This window comes from Marmota monax, unplaced genomic scaffold, assembly GCF_021218885.2.
Source record: "Marmota monax isolate L192 unplaced genomic scaffold, Marmota_monax_Labrador192_F-V1.1 WCK01_AAM20220418_F8-fsc00121, whole genome shotgun sequence".
NCBI lineage: Eukaryota > Metazoa > Chordata > Mammalia > Rodentia > Sciuridae > Marmota > Marmota monax.
In genome coordinates, this window is record NW_026693351.1 from 1,739,758 (window position 1) to 1,760,998 (window position 21,241).

The 21,241-nt window shown below is 33.9% G+C and overlaps 1 protein-coding gene across 4 annotated transcripts in view; it reads right to left on the reverse strand.

The window, feature by feature from the left end:
• Epb41l5 (erythrocyte membrane protein band 4.1 like 5) overlaps nucleotides 1-21,241 on the reverse strand; it is a 111,476-nt gene that overhangs the window by 65,287 nt on the left and 24,948 nt on the right. For all 4 annotated transcript variants that reach the window (XM_046456854.2, XM_046456852.2, XM_046456853.2 and 1 more), the window contains exons 4-13: nucleotides 18,364-18,406; nucleotides 17,605-17,683; nucleotides 15,364-15,408; nucleotides 15,121-15,173; nucleotides 11,101-11,221; nucleotides 10,892-10,979; nucleotides 9,536-9,624; nucleotides 6,979-7,048; nucleotides 1,913-2,082; nucleotides 351-457 (exon numbers count right to left, since the gene is read on the reverse strand). In XM_046456854.2, coding sequence (XP_046312810.1) covers nucleotides 351-457; nucleotides 1,913-2,082; nucleotides 6,979-7,048; nucleotides 9,536-9,624; nucleotides 10,892-10,979; nucleotides 11,101-11,221; nucleotides 15,121-15,173; nucleotides 15,364-15,408; nucleotides 17,605-17,683; nucleotides 18,364-18,406 — 865 coding nt within the window. The remainder of the gene's footprint in view (nucleotides 1-350; nucleotides 458-1,912; nucleotides 2,083-6,978; nucleotides 7,049-9,535; nucleotides 9,625-10,891; nucleotides 10,980-11,100; nucleotides 11,222-15,120; nucleotides 15,174-15,363; nucleotides 15,409-17,604; nucleotides 17,684-18,363; nucleotides 18,407-21,241) is intronic.

The following is a 21,241-nucleotide window of genomic DNA, read 5'->3' on the forward strand; positions in this document are numbered from 1 at the left end:
CTTAGCAAACAGCAAATAACATTTATGAATTTGGAAATATCTACAAATGATATATTAAAAACTGTATTTAACAGAATTTTTAGTAAGATTATAATACAATATAAAATAACTTAAACTGAACACAATCTCAGAAATATCAGCTGAATTGGAATTAATATCAAGTTTAATCTCAGCTATAGGTATAGGCAATTTCCCCCATGTGAGCTTATGAAACTTATTGCACTAAAAGAGTACTTCAGTGGGTTAGAATAGCCCTAAAAAGAGAGTCAGGGTTTTCCTCTCAAGTAAACAATACCAGAATATGACTTATTATCAAGAAAGAACAGTCCTTGAAACGGGTTGCACTTCACCTTTCATATGCAAAGTTCGTCGAGAATATCGTTTGCTAGGCCTTCTTTCAAAGGACGTCGATCTTCTTGCTTTACTGGTTTTTGTGGTCTGGTACTCAGTTTTCCCACTAAAATAAATAAGGCGCATCAACAAAAATAAGCATTTAAGGCCTACAATCTTAATAAATAGGAGAAAGTCTACATTGAGATTCTCCTTAAAAGAAGTATCCTGATCATCATCCTGAAGGAACTACTACTATTAGTTTTGATTTCCCTCTTAACCACATCATCTTTCACTCTTTAGGCTTTTGAGAATATGTAACAGATTAATTACACTGTTTTTTTCTCCTCAAGCATAAATATTATCTAAAAACATAAAAAAACTACTTCAGAATGTCTATGCTCTTACAGAGTTTGGAATGTCTTCCTAGCCAAATACCTCAAAGTATATAATTAATAAGATTTTCACTTACTTTTTGTAATTGTGATATACTTTTCAGAATTAATTTTCCAGAAACATTTTAAAAACTATTACCTGCTTCTTTGATTTGCACTTAAATTCTGTTAAGAAAATGCCTTCCCAATCTGTTACATAAATTCCCCATGTTTGACTACTGGTACTATCCATTCTTCCTTCAAATCATATTGATTCACATAGCATGTTAAAAACCAAAGAGGGGCTGAGGTTGTGGCTCAGTGGTAGAGCGCTCGCCTCGCACATGAGAGACCGAGTTCGATCCTCAGCACCACATAAAAATAAATAAACAAAATAAAGATATTGTGTCCATGTATAACTAAAAAGATATTTTAAAAAAAGAAACTAATAATCTAATGTAATGTAAACCAAAACATTTCTAACTCACGATAAACACAAAAGGGGTCTCTAAGAGTAATGTAATTTCAGGTTTACTTTTATTTTTTATTAGTTTTTTAATACATTTATTTATTTATTTATTTATTTATTTATTTATTTATGTTGTGCTGAGGGTTAAACCCAGGGCCTTGCCATGCTAGGCGAGCACTTCACCACTAAGCCACAACCCCAGACCCAGAATTTCAGGTTTATAGAGGACAGAAATACTATTCAAATTAATACCCCACTTCAGTGTGAAATCTTTTTTCAATATGGCATATAGCTGTTGAACAGAGAAACCTCAAAACAATTATTAAATCAATTTTAAGAGGGTTATTTATTATAATAAATAAAGGTCGAAAGGGATTATAAAATCCATAAGTTACTCTGATTTTCTATCTATTTAAGAAATCATAGCCAATAATACATTTTCTTTTTTATTCTAGCCAATGGAAAGATTTGGCAAACCACTGTATTTCTCCATGCCTTAGTTTCCACATTTGTTAAAGGAGAGGTTTGGCCTAATATTCTGGGCTTGGATGAAAAAATGGATGATAGAGGGTTGGGATTGTGGCTCAGTAGTAGAGCGCCTGCCTAACACGTGTAAGGCACTGGGTTGGAGCCTAAGCACCACATAAAATAAATAAAATTAAAGGTATTGTATTCATCTATTACTAAATTTTTTTTAAATGGATGATAGATGTTAGAGAAAACAGCAATTAAACTTGACCTATATCTAAAACGTGATCCTAGTCGAATAAATCCCGAGCGATGAGAACTTTTTTGGACAGGGCCTCGGAGGCGGAAGAAGGCATGATGCTCCACAGCACATTTCCATAAATGTTTGCAAGCTTTTGGATGATCCAGTCTAAAAACAAATGTATGTTCCTGCTCTTTGCCCTAGAAAGAAAGAATATAAAAAGAGGTGATTATTAAGCTGGACATGGTGGTACATACCTGAAATCCAAGCAATTCTGGAGGCTGAGGCAGGAGGATTTCAAGTTTAAAGCCAGTCTCAGCAACTTAGCAAGGCCCTAACAACTCAGCAAGGCTCTGTCTCAAAAATGAAACATAAAAAGGGCTGAGGACACAGCTCAATATTAATCATCTCTGGGATCAATCCCTAGTACAAAAAAAAAAAAAAAAAGGTGATCATCAGGTCAAATAGTCCTGTCTCCCATTTCTGTGACACAAATAACAATAACAGCAATACCAAAAAAGAAGCAATAAAGTATCTAGTTTATTCCCTGAAATTCACTTTTCTCTCTTTTGACAGTGCTGGGGACTGAACCAAGAGCCTCATATATGCCAGACAAGTATTCTATCATGAGCTACACCCCAGCCAGAAACTTATTATTTATAGCTATTACATACACACACACACACACACACACACACACAGTTAAAAATCAAACTATTTTCTAAGCTAGTATAAAATTATTCCTAGGAGGACTGGGGTTGTGGCTCAATGGTAGAGCGCTCGCCTAGCATGTGTGAGGCCCTGGGTTTGATCCTCAGCACCACATAAAAATAAATAAATAAAATCAAGGTATTTTGTCCAACTACAACTAAAAAATAAATATTTAAAAAAAATTATTTCTAGGAGTATCCCCTCCACTTACATACTCTCATTTGTCAGAGAAATAAAATTCACCTGCCATTCTTTGAGGTAATTATAAGGTAGGAGCTGGGTATAAAGCTGGGTGGTAGAGTGTTTGCCTGTCATGTGTGGGGCCCTAGATTTGATCCCAAGCATCACAAACAAAAACAATTTAAAGCACTATATATGATCTGGCAATGTGTCAATAGCCCTAAAAAGGCTCACATTTTTTGTCCTACTAACCATAGTCCCAGGAGTCAAATTATAATAGCTAACATTTACAGACTTTTTTTTTTATGGATTTCACATGAATAAGGAATAATATCATTAGACTCATTTCATATAAGGAAATAGGAAAGGAAACTAGAATTTGAATCTAGTCAGTGTTGCTCCAGAAGCTATAGTTTTAACAATAAAGTAATACTGTGTCTCTAGGAAAAAATGATTCTATAATTAAACACTGGCACAAATCCACAATGTCCAAAATTCTAAAGAAATGATCATGTAAATAATGGCAAAATTTTAAAACTATACAGAAAGATAAAGGATTAATGTAACATTATTTATTCATATTACAGAACACCATATATTAGTTAAAATGAATAAACTAAATCTACACAGCCAGAGTGTTTAAATAAAATAAGCAAGCTGCAAGTATATTTATATTTATGTAAATTTTTCTTTTTTCATTTTCGGTACTGTGGATTAAAACCAGAGGCACTCCACTCTCGAACTACATTCCCAGCCATTTTTGTTTTAAGACAGGGTCTTGCTAAGTTGTCCAGGCTGGCCTCAAACTTGCAATCCTCCTACCTCCACTTCCTGAATTACTGGGATTAAAGGCAATGTACCTCTGAACCCAGATATATCTTTACTTATCTATTTCTAAAAGAGATCTTAATCAAAATGCTATAATCCTAGAGCCTGAGAAAAATGGGTATTATAATTTTTGTATTTTTCAATTTGCTTGAAATATTTTATAATTTAAACTGTTTTCTCATTTAAAACTATTTTTCAATGCCAATTTCTTTATCATCTTGTTATAGGAAAATATTAAAATATTCTTAAATTCTAAGACACAAAAATGCCAACCACAAAGGAAAATAAATTATGAGCTGTATTACATTGATAAGGTTCTGTTCACCCAAAAGATACTTTAAAAAGAAGGAAAAGAAAGTTAAAGAGAAGATATTTGTACGCTATACCTGACAAAGAATCCCTGAGTTCAATCCCCATTACCATGAAGAAAAATCTAAATCATCCAAAGCCGAAATCGACTTGCAATAACATACCCACCCACTTGAAGTTCATGTAAATTTCTATACACAAAGTATTACCATTTAAAAAAATTCCAGGCATAAAAATATTAATGTACCAAAAATTCACTTACTATAACATGAAGTGCTTCCCATGTCAATTACTATTTCTCTTCACTAAATAGCATTTTAGTACACAAAAATGAGAACACATGACCATATATCTATGCACACTTGCAAAGATTATGCACTCCTATCTTACAACTAATCAAACTGTTGCAATTGCTTCTCTACTTATTTCTCCCTCCCACTCCACTCAAATCTGGAGAATATAAAAATTTTTTCATTCATCCTGTTAAGTAAAAAATCTCACACTGTACCAAGAACATAAGCACTCACCACCTTTATTCATAGATGGATAACTTTACAGTCAAAACAGACTACCAAAATGTACCAAGTGAAAAGCAATACTTCCCATTAAGCACCAGCAATCAACACAACCATAACAGGCTTCTAACAAACCACTGCTTCTTTTATATTATTAATTTTTTTTTTAAAGAGAGAGAGAGAGAGAGAGAGAGAGAGAGAGAGAGTTTTTTAATATTTATTTTTTAGTTTTCGGCAGACACAACATCTTTGTTTGTATGTGGTGCTGAGGATCGAACCCAGGCCGCACGCATGCCAGGCAAGCGCACTACCGCTTGAGCCACATCCCCAGCATTTATTAATGTTGACCAGATGATAAACTCAAAGACTGTTTGCCAACATGGGTGTTTGTGCTCTTATTAGAGAGATGTGACCAGTGCAGTATCATTATTAAAAATTTGACAAAAAACCATACTCCAAGTTATATAGTAGTAACTTTAAGTAATTGCTACAGTCTTAACCATTTTTCCAGTTAACATATTTAGTTATGTAATAAGCACAGAAAATCATCTGTAAATTACTACCATGATACAGAATACCACCTGATCTTGGCTTTCTACTTATTAACATTTATGTTGAAATTTATGACATTTTCATATTGCACCTTTGTGGGGAAAAATAGGAAAAGAAATGAACAGAAAATGCTGACCAAAAAAAGAAATATAAGTATGACCAAATATTAACTACTAAAAGATCAAGTTTAAAACAGTAATATTCCATTATCATAAGCGAAATTTTTTTAAAAAATTCAAGAATGGCAAAGTTTTGGTAAAACTCCCATTCTTGTACTTTCACCTACTTTACAATGGTACATCCAAAATATATTACTAATAATAATCAGGAGGAATAAACAAATCATAAATTATAAACATACTGGAAACGTGAATATATGTCTAAATATGATAAAAAAAATATAGGAAGCATTTGATTTTTAATATTTTTCAGTTGCCAATGGATCTCATTTATTTATTTATTTATTTATATGTGGTGCTAAGGATCAAACCTAGGGCCTCACACATGCCAGGCAAACGCTCTACCACTGAGCCACAACTCTAGCCCCATAGGAAGCATTTTAAATGGAAGAAGTACAATTTACCTAGGAAAGGAGAGAAAAATCATAACAAAATCTTAAAATCTCTCCAACATTTAATTATAAAAATGTTCAAACATATACAAAAATTGAATACCCATAGAGATACCATGTACTGTCAACAACTATTAGCATTTTACACAGTGTGCTTACATCTGTATCTTTTCATATATCTTTAAAGCTTGTTAATTTACATATAATTTTAGATGTACAATTCTGTGAGTTTTGACAAATATACAGTTGTATAATCAACAGCAAAATAAAGCTATAGAATAGTTCCCTCAACCACCAAATATATCCCTCAGACTTCTGATCTTTGGTAGTCAACCCCTTCTCAACCTTTAATCCCAAGTAATCAGTGACCTATTTTCTATTCCTACAAGCTTCACCTTCCCAGACTGTCATAAATAAAATCACATAGTATATAATCTTTTTAACTTTTTGCAGTACTGGAGATGAAACCCAGGGCCTTGTATGTGCTGGGCAAGCACTCTACAATTGAGCTATATTCTTTTATTTTGAGACAGGGTCTTTAATAAGTTGTCTAAGCTGGCCTGGTACTTAGACTATCCTGTCTCATCCTGTCTCATCCTCCTAAGCAGCTGAGATTATAGTATCCCCAACAGTACTTAATCTTTTTTTGAATCTGACTTCTTTTACTTGGCATAATGCATCTGAGATGCATCTATGTTTGAACTGATTAAGAATTACATTTTACTGATAAAATTTGGTAATCCTTAGTTCAAAAGGCTTTGAAGAATATTATTAGGTAGATCTTTTAATTTTTTTAATCAGATATGAAGGGGATATGGTTGCTTAAATTTATATTTTTGCATACCTCATTTATATTATACATGAAAAAACAAAGAACAAACTTTAATTATATTAATTATATTATCTTTACTCTTAATAGCAGAAATCCATATATATTTTAGATGTAGATGGACACAACACAATGCCTTTATTTTTATGTGGTGCTGAGAATCGAACCCGGGTCCAGCCTGTGCTAGGCAACCACTCTACCGCTGAGCCACAATCCCAGCCCAAATTTTTAAAACGGTATGACCTAAATCAGGAACTTCTTTATACAAAGTTTTTTCTATGACTGTGTAAAACAATGAAACATGTTGTGATTGGTATCCCCCCTTATAAAGATATGTTGCCAAGGTCATGCATCTAGAATCCTTGGAAGACTGAGACAAGAGGATCACAAGTTCAAAGCCAGCCTCAGCAATTTAGCAAGAGCCTTAGCAAGAACCCAAGCAAGATCCTGTCTCAAAAAAATAAGAACGGCTAGGTGTGTGGTTCAGTGGTAAAGCCCCCCGGGGTTCAATCCCTGGCAACAAAAAAAATAATAATAAAATAGAGATATTAATTACTATAACATAGTTATTGTTAAGCAGTTAATACAACAAAATTCCTACCTGATCATCATCTTCTACAACCACTAAGGTTATTTTATTCTTCTTAAAATCCATTCTGGTTATCTTGGGCCTAAAATATAAGACAAACAGCCAGATTAAAAAATGTTTTTATTTCAAGTGTATTTAATCATCTAACTCCTGAACTGAATACTAAAAGGGTAAATATAATCTATACTACCTATCAAAAAAGTCTACTCTAAAAGAAAAAGGAAAATACATATTTTAAAAACAATACCTTTATCAAAATTGATGCTACATACACATAAGACATTAAAAATGTAAAGGAAAAAAAGAAAATGAAGAAATTTATGTATTTCACAGTCCCCCAACTATGATGTAAAAGATTCCCCAGGCACAGATAAAATTATTTCAGTGTTAAAGAAATATCACAGGAATTGGATACAGGAAATATCATAAAGCTTAAAATGTCATGTAGGAAAATATTATTGATCAGGGTCTTCAATTTTTGTCATCTACAGCAATTTTGTAAACCAAAGTGCTTAAACAGGATATACATGTTTTTTAAAAGTTTTTTTTTTTAAACCTCACTGTATGGTCCACTTTCTAACTCCATCTCTCCAACCTGTACCAGAAATCTAAACCACTTGCCACATTTAACTCTGTATTTCTATGAATTGTGAATGTCAGAAAATTTGACTCTCACTCCCAAAGACTAATCTTTAAATTTTTACAACTTTATGAGGAAGCACAAAAGGTGGCCTCTTTTTCTCTCTGCCTTAGAGTATCCTCAGGCCACAAGGCATGTTTCAAAGCAAGCCGAATTCCAAAGAATTAACAACCAAGGACTGAAAAGATAAATGCTCCAGCTTCTTCATCCATCAAGGTAAGATTGTAAAAATGTTCCACTCAAATCTCAAGAAAATCCCTACAAGGAAGACCTGAATGTACATTTCAGTTTAAGTAGAGGGCTGTGAGCTAACTGTTCTGGCCTATTTTGTTTTTGGTCCTGGGAATTGATCCCAGATACTTGGCCACCAAACCACATCCCTAGACCTTGTTCTGGCCTAATGTAAAGAATTCAATAACATCAAAGAATCAAGAGGCTGGTGTTGTGGCTCAGCAGTAGAGCGCTTGCCTCCCACATGTGAGACCCTGGGTTCGAGCCTTAGCACCACATAAAAATAAGTGAAATTAAACAAGGAGAGAAATGAATTACAGTAGATGGGGTAGAGAGAGAAGATGGGAGGGGAGGGGAGATAGTAGAGGATAGGAAAGGTAGCAGAATACAACAGTTACTAATAGGGGCATTATGTAAAAATGTAGATGTGTAACCGACGTGATTCTGCAATCTGTATTTGGGGTAAAATTGGGAGTTCAAAACCCACCTGAATCAAATGTATGAAATATGATATGTCAAGAGCTTTGTAATGTTTTGAACAACCAATAAAAAAAATAAATAAAAATTAAAAAAATAAAAATAAGTGAAATAAAGGTTTTATGTCCAACTACAACTAAAACATAAATATTAAAAAAAAAAAAGAATCAAATAACAGGGCTGGGGCTGTAGCTCAGTGGCAGAGTGCTTGCACTGGGTTTGATCCTTAGCATCACATAAAAATAAATAAAGGCATGCTGTTCATCTGTAACTACAAAAAGTTTTTAAAAAATCAAATAACAGAGAGGCCAATACACATGAGCCACCTTTGACTCATGTCTGTAACACCAGTACACTTCTAAGCATGGTACAAGTTGTGACATAATAATGTAAACACTATTTCCTGATTTTTAAGCTTTTACAACACCAGATAAAACCTGAAAGACTAATGGTTATAAAATCCATAAAATCTATCCTTGATGTAAAAGTAAAATGTAAAGTATGGATGATAAAAGTGAGAACACAGAAAAATGAACCAAGTTTAAAAGAAGGGGTAAAAGTACTAACAGCTCCCCTCCCTCTTACATAAGAAAGGGTAAAGAGTATGTCTACAGAACAAAAAACAAACTAAAACCTTAAAAATAAAAATAGTAATATAGCAGCATAAAAGGAAGGAGTGCCCATGAAAAACATTAAATAAATACAAAAATATATAATATTAAAACATACTTTGACACACTTTGAAACTAATAGAGAATACAGCTAGAAAAAAGGGCTGGGGATGTAGCTCAGAGCACCCCAAACCCAATCCTCAGCACCACAAAAAAAAAAAAAAAAGAAGGTGATGAAAGAAGACAGTTGCTTTTCATTTACAAACTTTTCAGAACTACGTGATTTTCCAACTATATTTCATGTATTCATTTGACATAAATGTTTTTATTAGCTGGGCATGGTGATGCATGCCTGTGTGATCCCAGAGACCTGAGAGGCTAAGGCAAGAAGATCCCATGACCAAGGCCAGCCTCGGCAATTTAGCAAAATCCGTAGTAACCTAATGAGACCCTGTCTCAAAATTTAAAAAAATCAAAAGGACTGAGGATATAGCTCAGGGGTCAAGTGTTCCGGGGTTCAATTCCCACTACAAAAAAAAAAAAAAAATTTAAACAATTTTACTCATTAAAAACAAAACACTAAGTATCTGTGAACTGTAACTCTGCTTACCAAAAAAATAAGCCAATCTTGGTGTCTCCTTCAAAAACAAGGACTCCTGTTGGGGTCAGTCCCAAACTATAGTCATTCCCATCTCTAGCCTAATTTAACAAGAAAAAAATGCATTAGTTCTATTTGCCTAAAACAGGTTTCACATTTTCATGTAACTGTTCAATTTTATTTTCATGCTGAATATATTAATTACATCCATACAGCTAATATTAATATGAAAGATGTTTTCAACAATTAGCATATCCAAATCCATTCTCTGGAAAATCCATGTATACATACAGTGTCTGAAATACTACACAGTAATCCCATTTATCCACAGGGGCTATGTTCTGAAGTTCCCAGAAGATTCCTAAAATCACGCATAGTACCTAGAGCTAGAATTGCTATGCTTTTTTCCAATACTTATATACTTATTATAAAGTTTCATTTATAAATTAAGCACAGTAAGAGGTTAACAATAATAGAACAATTTTAACAATATGCTGTAATAAAAGTTATATGGTCTCTTCTCTCAAACTGTATCTTATTAGTTGGGAAAATTTCTATGTAATATTTTTGGAACTTCGTTGACCATGGATAAATGAAACTGAAGAAAGCAAAACCACGGGTAAGTGAAGGACTACCACAGTTGTAAGGCATGTCTTCAATGAGAGTGAGTAGTTAAACTCCCAATATGAAGAAAGCTCTTTCCAGGGTCCTCCTATAATTCTACCTGCCACTTAAATGACAAATTTCGAAATGCTGCTAATTTACCTAGAAATAACACAAATCACTATTGTTTATATTTTATCAAAGACCTCTCAAGTTATATTTTCTTTCTTTTTTTATACTTTAAAAAATAATTTGTTTTATTTGTTTATTTTTAGTTGTAGATGGATATGATATCTTTATTTTTATGTGGTGCTGAGGATCCAGTGCCTCATATGTGTGAGGCAAGTGCTCTATCACTGAGCTATAGCACCAGCACCTCAACCTATATTTTCAACTTCACTTCCTTAATTATTTTAACAGAGCCTACTGAGTAATGAAATTAAGTGGCATAATATGAAGTAAAAAAAAAAAGTGGTTTAAAAATCTTAAAAAACAGCAATTTTTCCCAGCTAAAAATATTAAGAGCTTAGAAACACCTATATACTTCTTTTAAATTTTTTTCTTCTTTCTTATGAATTGTCCTATGCAATTCCAGTCATTCAATATTTAATCTCAACCTTGTTTTAAAATCGTACATCTATCCCAAAGTATCCTTTGCTAGCTAGCATATGTAAACTCTATGCTCTCGCCTATATACAAAATTCATAATCACCTTAAGTTCCAAAGGAACCAATTTTTTTAAAGGCACCACAACACAATGCTTACCTTGACCACATGCATGTCAACCCCATACATTTCTAGCCATTTGGCTTTATTCAGATAATTGGTTTCAGCTTGTGCTGGTGTCTGACCTCTAAAAATTAAAATATAACTTTTAAAATAATAATATAAAATGAATTCTCTATCAAAGAAGAAAACTGGTATGAAATAACTATTGTGGTGATGTTAAAAAAGTGTGATCAAATGTCAAGTACCTGTATTCTTTCCATTTCTCAAAAATAGCCAGTTCCATTTCTTCAGTCTGAATGGGCACAAACCTGAACTCAGAGACAAGTTCAGGACTGTGTTCAGCAAGATCATAGTCACCGAGTTCAGCTACAAACATAAGGTACACAAAATTACATCGTGTTAATACTAATTAAATTTCCTGCAGAATCCTTCTTCAAAATCTGTTTTATAAAAAATTGTTGGGGAGATTAGATTCTTTTACCAGTCTGTACACAAACATTTCCTCCCTCCCTCCCTCTCTTCTTCCTTTCTTCCTATTTCTTCTTTCTTTCTTTTTGGTACTAGGGATTGAACCCAGGGACACTTAACCACTGAGCTACATCCCTAGTCCTTTTTGAGTCAAGGTCTTGCTAGGTTGCTAAAGGTCTCACCTGAGGCTGGCCTCAAACTTGATATCCTCCTACCTTAGCCTCTGAATCACTGGAATTATAGGCGGACACCACCACACTCAGATTTTCTGTTGTTGGTGGTGGAGGGATACTGGGGATTAAACCAAGGGGTATTTTACCACTGAGCTATATCTCCAATCCTTTGAGACAGGATATCACCAAGTGGCTGAGGCTGGCCTCAGACTGACTCAACTCCTGACTCAACTTCCCAAGTCACCGGGATTACAGGCATATCTTTCTTTTCATTTATTCATAGTCTAATGCTTAGCTTTTTTTAAATTTATTTATTTATTCTACTAATGCTTAGCTTTGAAAGTTACTTTCTAGACTTACATAGAACAATCTTTTGACTTGATAATGAGTACATTAGCAATTCTCAAAAAAACATTTAGCTGGTATCTATAAAGAATCAAAGTAATGTCACAGAACACAATACCATGTAACACTGTAAGGTATAGTCCCTGTGTTCTTAGGATGTAAAAATATTAATCCTAAAGAAGTAACAGGTTGGGCATGGTGGCACATGCCTGTAATCCCAGCAGTCAGAAGGCTGAAGCAGGAGGATCTCGAGTTCAAAGACAGCCTCAGCAACAGTGAGGCACCAAGAAACTCAGTGAGACCCCGTCTCTAAATAAATAGAAAAAAGGGCTGGGGATATGGTTCAGTGAGTTCAATCCCCAGTACCAGGGGGGGGGAAAAAAAAAAGAAAGAACTCAGAATTACTGAAAATAAAGTTGGGAGAGGGAGAAGAAAAAGAGCAGTGCATAAACATTTACATACTCATCTGTGCTTTTCTGAACTTGTTGGTTTGGAGAGAAAAGAAAAATACCATAGCAGAGTTTTCTATATTTTTGACATGTTCTTTTAAAAGAATATTTCACTTGTATTAGAAAGTTAAAATTTTGGGGGGGATAGTAGAGGATAGAAAAGGTAGCAGAATACAACAGTTACTAATATGGCATTATGTAAAAATGTGGATGTGTAACCGATGTGATTCTGCAATCTGTATTTGGGGTAAAAATGGGAGTTCATAACCCACTTGAATCTAATGTATGAAATATGATATGTCAAGAGCTTTGTAATGTTTTGAACAACCAATAAAAAATAAATAAAATTAAAAAATTTAAAAAAAAAGAACCTGACCAAAAAAAAAAAAAAGTTAAAATGTTTTTCATTCTACTAAGTCTAGTTGTGGAGATATATATATATATATATATATATATATATATATATATATACACATATATATATATATATACATATATATATATATACATATATATATATATATATACACATACATACATGAGAAGTATCTCGACATATTAAATAACAATGGTAACCACTCATTTTCTATTGAGTTTGTATTCCACACAGGGCATGTATTTACTGATCACTACTGTGACTCAAGTTATGTTAAAATTAAAAAGGGCGGCTGGGATTGTGGATCTGTGGTAGAGTGCTCGCCTAGCACTTGTGAGAGGCCCTGGATTCAATCCTCAGCACCACATAAAAATAAATAAATAGATATTGTGTCCAGTTATAACTAAAAAATAAATCAAAAACTTTTAAAAAAATGTTTTCTTAAACCCTATTTTCAAGAAGCACGTACCATATTCCATGTGTATATGTCAAAATACACTGTCATGTGTATCTAAAAAAAAATTTTTAAAAGAAGCGTGTACTCTGGTTGTTATAAAACTTACAGAATGAGATACAAAAAGAATATATGAGGCAACAAATAGTATAACATTCTGAAAATGACAGCTTTACAGTATATCAAAGCTTTTAGAATTAACAATCTTATATAGAAATAATGAAATATAAGTGTGCTTTCAATAAAATATTTATGGGTGAGGGGTGTAGCTCAGTGTACTTGCCTAGCATGCATAAGGCCTTGGATTCCACCCCTAGCAGCACAAAAATAAATGGGCAACTAAACTTTTCTAATCATTAATACCAGCATTTCCAAGCCAGCATCTACCTGATATTATGTAGTTGAGAACACTAGTTTTAATTTGGAGATAGAATAGAATCGTAAAAAGAAGCAGGACAATAAAAATTTACATTAATGAAAAATTTCTGAAATGCAAAAATTTCATTACCAATCCCCAAATCAACGGGAAAATGTGCTTTCTTCAATAATGAATGCACAAATAGGCAAACATTAAGTTTACCATAGGACATAAAAAAAAATTAGTACTATTATCTACACAATGGCAAATAAATACTACTGATCTTGGGGACTACGGAACACTAAAAAAGCATAGAACTAGACTTGATCATCATTAAGTACTATTTTTTTTCTTTTAGTATGTATAAAGATGTTGCTAGCAAAGTATTTCCTTTTGCCTTGGGAAAGACTAAAGTTTTTTTTTTTTATTCTTTAATAATGTCTTAAAAAAAAAGAATTCTTTTTTTTTTTTTTTCCCTGGTGCTGGGGGATAGAACCCAGGGCCTTATGCATGTGAGGCAAGCACTCTACACCAACTGAGCTATATATCCCAGCCTTTTAGAAGAGAATTCTTAAGCTTAGTACTGTTTAATCAATGTTGCAAGGTACAAAAATAAGCTTTTCATTCTCATTTATTAGAATTAAGAGAATACTTTATAAAATGACCATCAGGAGCTTTCTTGGGATGGGGAGGTGGATACCAAGAATTGAACTCAGGGATACTCAACCACTGAGCCACATCCCAGCTCTTTTTTGTGTTTTATTTACAGACAGAGTCTCACTGACTTAGTTGCTTAGCACTTTGCTGTGGCTGAGGCTGGTTTTGAATTCTCGATACTCTTGCCTCAGTCTCCCAAGCAGCTCGGATTACAGGCATGCACCACTGTGCCCAGCTCAACAGGAGATTTTAAGTATACTCTAAACAATTCCTTCATGGATTGAATGCAGTGGAACATACCTGTAATTCCAGCATGTTCCACTGTGAGGGACAGTGAGGCAAGAGAATCCCAAGTTCAAGTCTAACCTCAATAACCTAGCAAGACCAGGTCTCAGATAATAAAAACGGAAAAGGATGGAGCTGGGGTTGTGGCTCAGTGGTAGAGCTCTTGCCTAGCATGTGTGAGGCAATGAGTTCAATTCTCAGACCCACATATAAATAAATAAAATAAAGGTCCACTGACAACTAAAAAATATTTTTAAAAGGGGGAGGATGGGGATGTAGCTTTAGTGGTAGAGCATCCCTAGGTTAAATCCCCAGTACCAAAAGAAATCACCAACAAAGAATAAAACTAAATACATCAAAGCTAGCAGCTATAACAATAACTTATTCATGTATCACTGCATTCTTTTTAAGGAGGGAAAAAATCAGCTTAGGTCCCAATCATGACATTTATTGAACTGTCAGACTGTAACTGTTATTTGACAACAATATAGATGGAAAGGGGCAAAGAAATGAAAGGAAATAAAAAGAAGATAATCCTCTAAAACAAATGAAAATAAAAGTCAGAGTTGGACACTGACAAGTTTAAACAAAAACAGCATTCTTTTCTTACACACGATTATACTCTTGAAATTCTTTCACTAAAAACACAAAAAAGAATCACGCTTTAGTCTTAGAATAAGCACAGGAACTGCTTACTTACCTTGCAGATTATAAGCTGCCAATTGTACTGCTGTATCAAAAGGACATTCTAATCTAAGAACAAAACAGAAATTTGTTGTCAATTTCATAACCTACATTTTAAGGTTCATTTTAGCCATCACTTTAAGAAAATAATACATATATTATGTTGACTATTTCCTTTTCATAATTATAAACTTATTTTGAAAATAATTGACCACTCATAAAAATGTACAGTTATTATTACTAAGTAACTAATACTTACTTTCCACTGAGAATATCTTGTTTTAACTGAAGAACAAATAAATACCTAAGAAAAGATAAAAGGCAGAAATTTAACTAAAGGTAACAAACTACTCTGAAAAAAAAATCCATCCAAATTTGAAAACACTCTTAATTCTAGAATTTTACCCACAATAAGATATTTAAAAGAAAATATAGAGGGCTGGGGATGTGGCTCAAGCGGTAGCGCACTCGCCTGGCATGCGTGCGGCCCGGGTTCGATCCTCAGCACCACATACAAACAAAGATGTTGTATCCGCCGATAACTAAAAAATAAATATTAAAATTCTCTGTCTCTCTCTTTAAAAAAAAAAAAAATATATAGAAAAACTGGACAATAAACATCATGGGACTAATTAGAACAAAAACAAAATAAAAAAGTCACGGGAATGGAAGCATAACCACAGATAACAGCAAGGAGTAGTATAGGTCACAGAATATATCCAGCAATCTTAAGAGAAAAACATACCATTAAGAATGGGGGCTGAGGGGCTGAAGTTGTATGTAACTCAGTGGTAGCGCGCTTGCCTTGTACATGTGAGGCACTGTGTTCGATTTCCATAAAATAAAGGCCCATCAACAACTTAAAAAAATATTAAAAAAAAAAAAAGAATGGGGCTGATGTGGTAGCTCATTTTTTTTTTTAATGTGGTGCTGAGCAACACATAAAAATAAACAAATAAAAAGAAATGTTAAAAAAAAGAATGGGCTCTGAAGGCTTGGTTGTGGCTCAGTGATACAGTGCTTGTCTAGCACGTGTGAAGCACTGGGTTCAAGCTCCAGCACCATAAATAAATAAATAGATAGATAGATAAATAAATAAATAAATGTGTTGCATCCAACTACAACTAAAAAATTGTATGTTAAAAAAAGAGGGCTGGGGATGTGGCTCAGGCGGTAGCACGCTCGCCTGGCATGCGTGCGGCCGGGGTTCAATCCTCAGCACCACATACAAAGATGTTGTGTCTGCCAAAAACTAAAAAATAAATATTAAAATTCTCTCTCTCTCTCTCTCTCCCCCTCTTTAAAAAAAAAAAAAAAAAAAAGAATGGGCTCTGAGGCTGGGCACAGCGGTACATCACTGCAATCCCAGTGGCTGGAGAGGCTAAGGCAGGAGGTTTGCAAGTTCAAACAGCCTCAGCAATGGCAAGGCACTAAGCAATTCAGTGAGACCCTATTTTTAAATAAAATACAAAACAGGGATGAGGTGTGACTCAGTGGTGGAATGCCCCCGAGTTCAATCCCTGGCGAAAAATAAAAAATTTTTAAAAAGAATGGGTTCTGTGACAACATATCCACCTCATATCTGAAGGGATACAGACATGGGCATGACTCTGAATAACAGCTATAATCTCACTGTCATATATGCAATAGAGTCAATAAATCAATATCAAGAAGGCAGAATAAAATAAAGTGCATATAACCTAAAGTTTGTTCAAAACTATTCAAACTATCTCAGGATCTAACATTTTCATTCATCAATGACATCTTAATGAATAAGCAAAGAAAGAAGCCACCCAGGCATTGTGATATAGGCCTGTAATCCATATGACTCAGGAGGCTGAGGCAGGAGGATCACAAATTCAAAGCAATTTAGGGAGATCCTGTCACAAAATAAAAAATAAAAAGGGTTGCAGATGTGGCTCAGTAGTAGAGCACTTACCTAGCACCCAAACAAGGCTGAGGCATTGAGTTCAATCCCCAGTACCATAAAAAACAAAAGAAAGTCAGGTACCAACTTGACTAAACCCCCAATGACCAAAGATAGATTATTTTCAAAGTCAATAAACACAATATTGCAATGTATTGAAAACAGTACATAAAAAAAGAATTTTCTATAGTTGCCTTTGGAGGATGCTCAGGAATCAACTATTTCAAAAGCCTACTCTGGAAGCCAATAAATAAGCAGAAAAAAATCATATGCATTAAAAACGTTGTTCCAGAATAAAATTCTACTGTCTATGGTTTTGTTACCAAGGGATCCATTTCATTAGTTTTATATAAACTAGAAAGAATCCTAAGACATTTTTCCAATACCATCAAAATAACCCTATATAAGGGGATGGCGCTGTGGCTCAGTGGTAGAGCACTTGCCTATCATGTGTGAGGTACTGGTTTTGATCTTTAATACCACATAAAAATAAATAATATTTGAAAAGGTATGTTCATCTACAACTAAAAATATTAAAAAATATATATATATAGCTCCACATAGTGGTCTTACCGGGTTAGCTCTTCACGAAGATTATTTGGTTCTGAGGAATAAAACTTAACTCGAAGATGCAGACAATACGGTGAACCAACTGCAATTATAAAAGAAAGAAAAAAGTTTTGACTTTTATTATTATTATTTTATTTTAATTTCACTATTTAATAATTTTCAAGACATATACAGTGGTGCATGCCTATAATTCCACCTACTCAGGAGGATTCCAAATTCAAGCTAAGTCGGTAACTTGGTGTGATGTGTCTCAAAACAAAACAAAAAAAGGGCTGAGGAGGTAGCTCCTGGGTTCAACATCCAGTGCAGCAAAAATAAACAAACAGAAATAATTTCAGCTAGTAAATTTGCTGAAAATATACTGGAATTGGACAGGCAATAACAGGTGCCTGTGATATTATTTAAAGTTTGCCACAGTCTTAAACTTGACACAAAAAGATCAATCAGTAGATTTTTTTTTAAGAACTAACTATAACAGTATTATCATGATCACCTGTCATCTCAAGAATAGAAGACTATAGATTAACCAAGTCAGGAGACTGAGGCAGGAGGATCACAAATTTGAGGCCACCTCAGCAGTTTAGCAAGATCCTTTCTCAAAATAAAATTAAAGAAGGTTATAGCTCAGTGGTTGGAGCACCCCTGGGTTCAATCCCCAGTACAGCAAAAAAAAAAAAAAAAAAAAAAGACTTTTAATATCTTTATAATAAGAGTTTCTAAAACAGTTGATTTCCACTTTTCTGCAATTTTAAAAACACTTACTTTTCACTTGCTTTTTGATGCTTTTTGTGCCATCCAACCAGTGCTGAAAACAGATAAAATAATTCAGTATAAGCAGATGACAGAATTTTACAATTTTAATTAAAACTTTTTTTCATCAGGACTTTGTTGAGAACCACAATGAAATATTTACCCAGGGAAAAACCAATGAGTGAAAATGAAAGAAAAAAAAGAGCAGGAGAGAGATTTTAGATCTCAATATTCATAGCAAGCTTATCTCACATACAAATAAAAGATCTAAAACCTGATGTGACTTCTTAAAACATTTCCTCTAGTCCCCTATTAACAAGCTTGAGAGTTGAAGTTTGCCCTTAATTTTCCTCACTGCTCCCAAATAAATGAATCTTTCAAAACTGTTAAAATTAGGAAGTAAAGGACCCTCATATTTCAATGCCTGGTTAATCCTTTTAATAAAAAAAAAAAATTACTAGCAGATCCTAACAAATAATTAAATAAAACAACAATGTCACCTAAGTTTTACAAAACAGATTAAGTTTTACAATACTACTCAAAAATATTCTTTGAAAAAAAAACCCTGTAAGTTAAAATATTTTTCTTATAACTAAGGTAATTATAACTCAGTAAATTGCTCATTAAATGAAGCACTCATTGTTCATTTGCTTTATAAATAAATAAATAAATCTTTAACACTCTAGCAGATTCCTCATTGCAAGAACCTTCTGATTTATATAAATAACCTCTTCACCTAAAACGCCACAACACAAACAAACCTAAAAACACATTCCAGAAACTTCTACCGACAAACCATTCCCAGCTCATTTCCCATTATTAAAACTTTACACCACAAAGTCCTAACAGTGACAGTATGTACTCATCTAAGAAATACGTGACTGAGTTCTCTTCAGCATGTTTTTAATTTCAAGTACTGTAAAGGAAAGGAGTGTTCTTGTGCTAAGTAGTTCACAGAGCCAAGGAATCCAGTTTCAGAATCCAGATAGGCAAAGAGTAAACAAGGCTGCATTGTTGAGAGTTGTAATTATTTGCTCTCCTTGCCAATTATGTGCCTAGTTTACTCTTTCTCTCCATTCCCTTCCCAAATCCAAAAGTGAAATTCAAAGAACAACCAGTATGCCAGAAGAGTGCTTTTCTACCTTGAAATATGATGTTCAGTAAACATTTCAAAAGGCAATTAAATTCTGTCCAAAGTTTCTTTGGATTCCAAGTATGTAGGCTACTTGGGCATCTCTAATTTTTAATATTTCAATCTACTAAATGTTCAGTTGAAACATCTCTCCATATTAACAAAACATTCGTCCTGCCAGTAGGCTGAACATAACATCAATCTATTAGTAGAGAACTTGAACCTAGAACAGCAATTAGTACACCCATCCCTAATCAGAAAGCCAAAATCCAAAAATCCCAGATGTAAGCATCCCCCAAACCCACTACAACCTAACTAATGCCAATCACATACTGGGTATGAAATAAAACTAGTTTTCATGCTCAGAATGTTTTCTCCAAAAAACCATGGATATGGGAATTGCTCTATTTTCAGGCTTTATCCTTTATCTTACACTGAAAACACTAAGACTGTAGGCTAGTCACCTGGATACCCGTTGATGTAGCCTTGGTTTGGGAGATTCTCATACACCATAATGAGTGCAAATAAGCACAATCCTTCCAGGAGGGGGGAATCTGGCTGGACAGTAGCTAATGTCTCAAAAGTATCTATGTGTACTTGATCCAGCAATTCTACACCTAAAATCATAATGTATGTGTATAGATCTACCTACAAGGAATTAAATAAAGTTGAAACAATCTATATATACAACAACAATGAGTAAAATAAAGTATTTAAATATGCTAGAGCAACATGCAGCAATTAAAAAGAATGAAGGTGAACACTTAAGATCTGGACGATATATTAAAAAAAGATATTCTAAGTTAACTAGTATATCACAAAGCATAAATTTTTTTGCCAAACTGTACAAAACTGTGTATTTTTTTTTTGAGAGAGAATTTTTTAATATTTATTTTTTAGTTTTCGGCGGACACAACATCTTTGTTTGTATGTGGTGCTGAGGATCGAACCCGGGCCGTACGCATGCCAGGTGAGCGCACCGCTTGAGCCACAGCCCCAGCCCAAAAAAACTGTATATTTAAACATGAATTTTCTTTCAGGCTGAGACAATATAACAGAGATGTTATCTCTAGGTTAATTAAGATGCTGATGATTTTTTCTTCTTTGTGTTTTCTTACTCTATAATAAACATTACTTAAAACAATAACCACAAACCCCTTTAATATTTTACATAGCAATAAAATTGATATATGGATATTGCCTAAGATTAAACATGTGGTAAAAAGTACAAGGCCAAAGTCCCCTCACACAACCCTGTTCCCCAAATTGGACATACACCCCACTCCAGTGTTACTGATTTTTCTGTTTCTTCAAACAGGAAAGAAAAAAATATTTTAAAACATATGTGGGTTAAGCCAGGCACAGTAGCACATGCCTGTAATCCCAGTGGCTCATGAGGCTGAGTCAAGAAGATCACAGGTTGAAGGTCAGCCTCATCAATTTAGTGAGACCCTGTCTCAAAATAAAAAAATAAAAGGGGCTGGGAATGTAGCTCAGTGGTAAAGTGCCCCTGGGTTCAACCCTAGTACTAAATACATTATTAAAAGGATAAGAACTAGTAAGAGTGAAGGGGATAGGGATGTGGTTCAGTGGTATAATTCTCGACAAGCACGTGTAAGACCCTGAGTTTGATACCCAGCACTTCAAAAGGAGGGGAGGGGGCAGAACAATGCCCTGAAAAATCAAAAAGGCTAAATATAAACTTTGACATAACAAATTTTGAAGAAGGAAACATTAATATAGACCAGTTATACTAGA